The following is a 4,295-nucleotide window of genomic DNA, read 5'->3' as shown; positions in this document are numbered from 1 at the left end:
GCCCGGTCGAGGGGCCCGGGCCGCCAGAGCCGCCGTGCGGGGCAGCTGTCCCCACCCGCGGCCGCCCAGCCTTCCTCCACCGCCAGGAGAGAACCGGCGTTCAGGGCGAGCGCGCCGCCTCCCCGGGCGAAGATGTCTGTTTCCTAACGCCCCGACTCGGTCCCTGCCCTGACCCGGAGAAGCCCCGAGTGCGGGCAGCGGCCCCTCATTCAGGCAAGGGGTGGAGCCGGGGCCCAGCGCTGGGGAGAGGGCCTGGGCCGAGATCCCGGGCCGGTAGCCGGGGCAGGGCTGGGCCGGCTCTGGGCGGGGCAGGAGGAGGAGGTGGGCATCCAGGGCACCCTGGGCACCGGGGCTTGGGGGGGGGGGGGGGGGGGGGGGGGGGGGGCGGCGTGACCCCATTGTGCCCCTCACTCAGTGCTGTTTCCCCTTCCCGCCCGCGGGGCGCCCTCAGGCACCATGCTGACCCGCCTGTTCAGCGAGCCCGGTCTCCTCTCGGACGTGCCCAAGTTCGCCAGCTGGGGCGACGGCGACGACGACGAACCGAGGAGCGACAAGGGCGACGCGCCGCCGCCGCCGCCGCCTCCGCCAGGGCCCGGGGCTCCGGGGCCAGCCCGGGCCGCTAAGCCAGTCCCTCTCCGTGCAGACGAGGTGCCGGAGGCCGCGCTGGCCGAGGTCAAGGAGGAAGGCGAGCTGGGGGGCGAGGAGGAGGAGGAAGAGGAGGAGGAGGAAGGGCTGGACGAGGCAGAGGGCGAGCGGCCCAAGAAACGCGGGCCCAAGAAGCGCAAGATGACCAAGGCGCGCCTGGAGCGCTCCAAGCTGCGGCGGCAGAAGGCGAACGCGCGGGAGCGCAACCGCATGCACGACCTGAACGCGGCGCTGGACAACCTGCGGAAGGTGGTGCCCTGCTACTCCAAGACCCAGAAGCTGTCCAAGATCGAGACGCTGCGCCTAGCCAAGAACTACATCTGGGCGCTCTCGGAGATCCTGCGCTCCGGCAAGCGGCCCGACCTGGTGTCCTACGTGCAGACGCTGTGCAAGGGTCTATCGCAGCCCACCACCAACCTGGTGGCCGGCTGCCTGCAGCTCAACTCGCGCAACTTCCTCACGGAGCAGGGCGCCGACGGCACGGGCCGCTTCCACGGCTCTGGTGGCCCATTTGCCATGCACCCCTACCCGTACCCGTGCTCGCGCCTGGCGGGCGCACAGTGCCAGGCAGCGGGCGGCCTGGGCGGCGGCGCGGCGCACGCCCTGCGGACCCACGGCTACTGCGCCGCCTACGAGACGCTGTATGCCGCGGCGGGCGGCGGCGGCGCGAGCCCGGACTATAACAGCTCCGAGTACGAGGGCCCGCTCAGCCCCCCCGCTCTGTCTCAATGGCAACTTCTCACTCAAGCAGGACTCGTCGCCCGACCACGAGAAAAGCTACCATTATTCTATGCACTACTCGGCGCTGCCCGGCTCGCGGCCCACGGGCCACGGGCTGGTCTTTGGCTCGTCGGCTGTGCGCGGGGGCGTCCACTCGGAGAATCTCTTGTCTTACGATATGCACCTTCACCACGACCGGGGCCCCATGTACGAGGAGCTCAATGCGTTTTTCCATAACTGAGACCTCGCGCCTGCCCCTTTCTTTTTCTTTTGCCTTTGCCCGCACCCCTGTCCCCAGCCCCCCGAGCGCAAGGGGACCCCCACCTATCCTGGCGCCGGGCGCGGGGAGCGGGCCGCCGGTACTGACCCTCTCCCGGGCAGTGCAGTCCTCTTACCAGTGGGTGGCCCGTCCCAGGAGCCTCGATTACCCCAGGGGACTCGCCTTCTCTCTCCCCAAGGGGTTTCCTCCTCTTTCCCAGGGGTAGTTCTCCAGGGACCCCTCTTAGGGCACTCCCTGGAGACCACCCCCCATTCCCAACCTCTACACTTAGGTTTCCCCCTCCCCTTCCCCTCTGCAGGCCCAAAGGCATTGGCAAGGGGGCAGCTGAGCTGTGGGATACTGTTTTCCCTCTATTGTTGTTGTTGTTATTATTATTATTATCATCATTATCATTATTATTATAACAGACACCGAGCTGCCGTGGCAGAAAGGAGCCGGGCGCCCCCTCTTTCTTGAAGAGGGCATAAGTCAGGGCGCTCCAGCCTGGACCTGGAACACCCTCTCCCCGACCCCTAGTCTCAGCGTTTCGTGATTTTAATTTTGGCGGGAGGAAGTGTGGATTGAGAGGAAAGAGAGAGGCCAAGACAATTTGTAACTAGAATCCGTTTTTCCCCGTTTCCTTTTTTAAAAACAAACAAACATACAAAAAAAAAAAAAAAAAAAAGCTAAGAGGCGACGGAGGCCGAACGCAGAGTCCGGATCGGAGAGAAAACGCAGTAAGAACTTTTAGAAGCAATAAAAGGCAAAAAATACTACTACCAATAATAAAAAGACACAAATATCTATGCAAGGAGGTTCTGACTGAGCCTAGCGGCCCGGCCCGGCCCCGGGATGCCCCTCCCGGCCCGCGGGCCGCGCCGCCCAAGCGCGGATCTGTGCACTTTGGTGAAGTGGGGGCCGGCGCCGCCCCCTCCCCTCCCCAGGTTCTTACAATCAGTGACTCGGAGATTTGGGGCCCCAGTGCCACTGCCCTCCCCCGCCCCGTCCCCATTGTGCGTCATGCTGTTTTTTAAAAATCTGTTTCCAAATTTGTATGGAATGGCAAACTGTTGGGGGGGTCGGTTTGGGGAGGGAGGGTTTGCATGAGAGACACACACACGCACACCACACCGCACGCACACGCAGGCCCGGCGACGGCGTCCGGGGGCAGAGGGGAGGAGACCTCGCCGACCCCCCGCTCCCCACAGGCAAGCCTCATCCCGGGTTGAGGGTGGAGACCAAGACCTGGGGACAGCCCCGCCCCTGCCCGACTGTGCCTCGGTGGGCGCAAGGCGCCGGCCATTTCCGATGACTGGAGAGGAGGTTTTTGTCTGAAGCCTCCTCTTGGTTCTGGCTAGCAGGTGGGCAGGGAGAGGGCTGAGGATTCCTTCTGGAAGTTTCTCAGAAAAGGGGGCAAAAGGAGAACCTCTCCCTACCGGAGGCAGGAGATCAGGCATCCAAACACACGATGCAAAAATGCAAACCCACAAGCGACACACCCACACACTCACCCACACACTCACACGCAATTTTACCTTCCTCTTGTAGCGAAGATGAAACTCCCGTCGGACACCCGAAGTGCATTGCGTGTTTCTGTTCAGTTTAATGACGATTAATAAATATTTATGTAAATGAGATGCAAAGCCGGACCCGGTTTCTCACAGTGGCCTCATTTCATTTGGGGGATTGAGCTGGGGCTCTGGGGGATGGAGACAGAGTCAAGTGACTGTGCAGAGGCCAGGTACAGGGACCCTGGACATTCCTGGGAGGGATTTCCACCCTACAGCCTTCCTCACACCCATCCACTGGGCACCAAAACAGCTACAGTCATTGCCCTTCCCGGACCTTACACAGACTTACACACTCTCCTAATACAAAGCATTGTACTAATCTCCTTACACTCCTTCAGTTCCCAAACATGCACCTCCTTTGAGAACAAAATATCTTTTCTTCACTGAAAAATGACCCAGTTGGGAACAGCCAGTCATTTTACAACCCTCTGCCCACTGTTGCAAAAAACAAGTGCAGGGAGATAGAGAGACAACCATTTGAGCCAGACAGGGATGTTTTTAAATAAAAAAATTATAAGGTCATGAGGATGAAATATTAATGTAGGAAGTCTTTGTAGTCTTAAATTTGTGTTTCAGTAGACTCAGGGGAATCAGCCATTTTTAGCCTCAAGAATATTGAAATTTATAGTGGTGTTGATGAGGTTGCAGGGACATCCCAAGGCTGTATGAAGGGTCTGAACCTAGATGCCCACCTGGAACAGTGGAGCTTGACATCACCATGAGTTTCCCCTGACAGGACAGCAGGAACCCTTCTGGTCCACATCTGGACAACTTCCTTCCTGCCTTGTGCAGCTCCAGACAGAGGAAAGCCCTCAACCTAGGGAGGTGGAAAAAGGGCACCACAGAGGAGTTGGTGCTGCCTAAGCTGCTTCCTCATCTCAGAGAAGACAGCCTCACAGTTCTCTTTCTCTGAGCCTCAGGGGCACAGGTATCTCTGAACTGACTTCCCTGAAAGGACCCTCCCTTAGACATCGGTGCCCACTGGACCCCTGGAATATTTGAAGGGGAGGGGTCTAAGTCCCAAAGACTAACATCCCAAAGCCCGAACACGGTTAGGAGTACGGAGACTGTTTCCAATGCTGCTTCCTTAAATAATTAAC

General features: G+C 59.8%; 1 protein-coding gene across 1 annotated transcript; it reads left to right on the top strand.

Moving 5' to 3' along the window:
* Positions 1 to 455: 455 nt before the first annotated feature.
* Positions 456 to 2,411, top strand: NEUROD2 (neuronal differentiation 2). The gene is given in 2 exon segments (XM_049635939.1): positions 456 to 1,356; positions 1,358 to 2,411. Coding segments are annotated over 2 exon segments (1,149 nt in total). The 5' UTR covers position 456; the 3' UTR covers positions 1,607 to 2,411.
* The last annotated feature ends 1,884 nt before the right edge of the window (positions 2,412 to 4,295 follow it).

The sequence above is a fragment of the Panthera uncia genome, chromosome E1 (assembly GCF_023721935.1).
Source record: "Panthera uncia isolate 11264 chromosome E1, Puncia_PCG_1.0, whole genome shotgun sequence".
In the NCBI taxonomy this organism is placed as follows: Eukaryota; Metazoa; Chordata; class Mammalia; order Carnivora; family Felidae; genus Panthera; species Panthera uncia.
The sequence above is the reverse complement of the archived record's forward strand: the minus strand, read 5'-3'. Positions and strand labels throughout refer to the sequence as shown.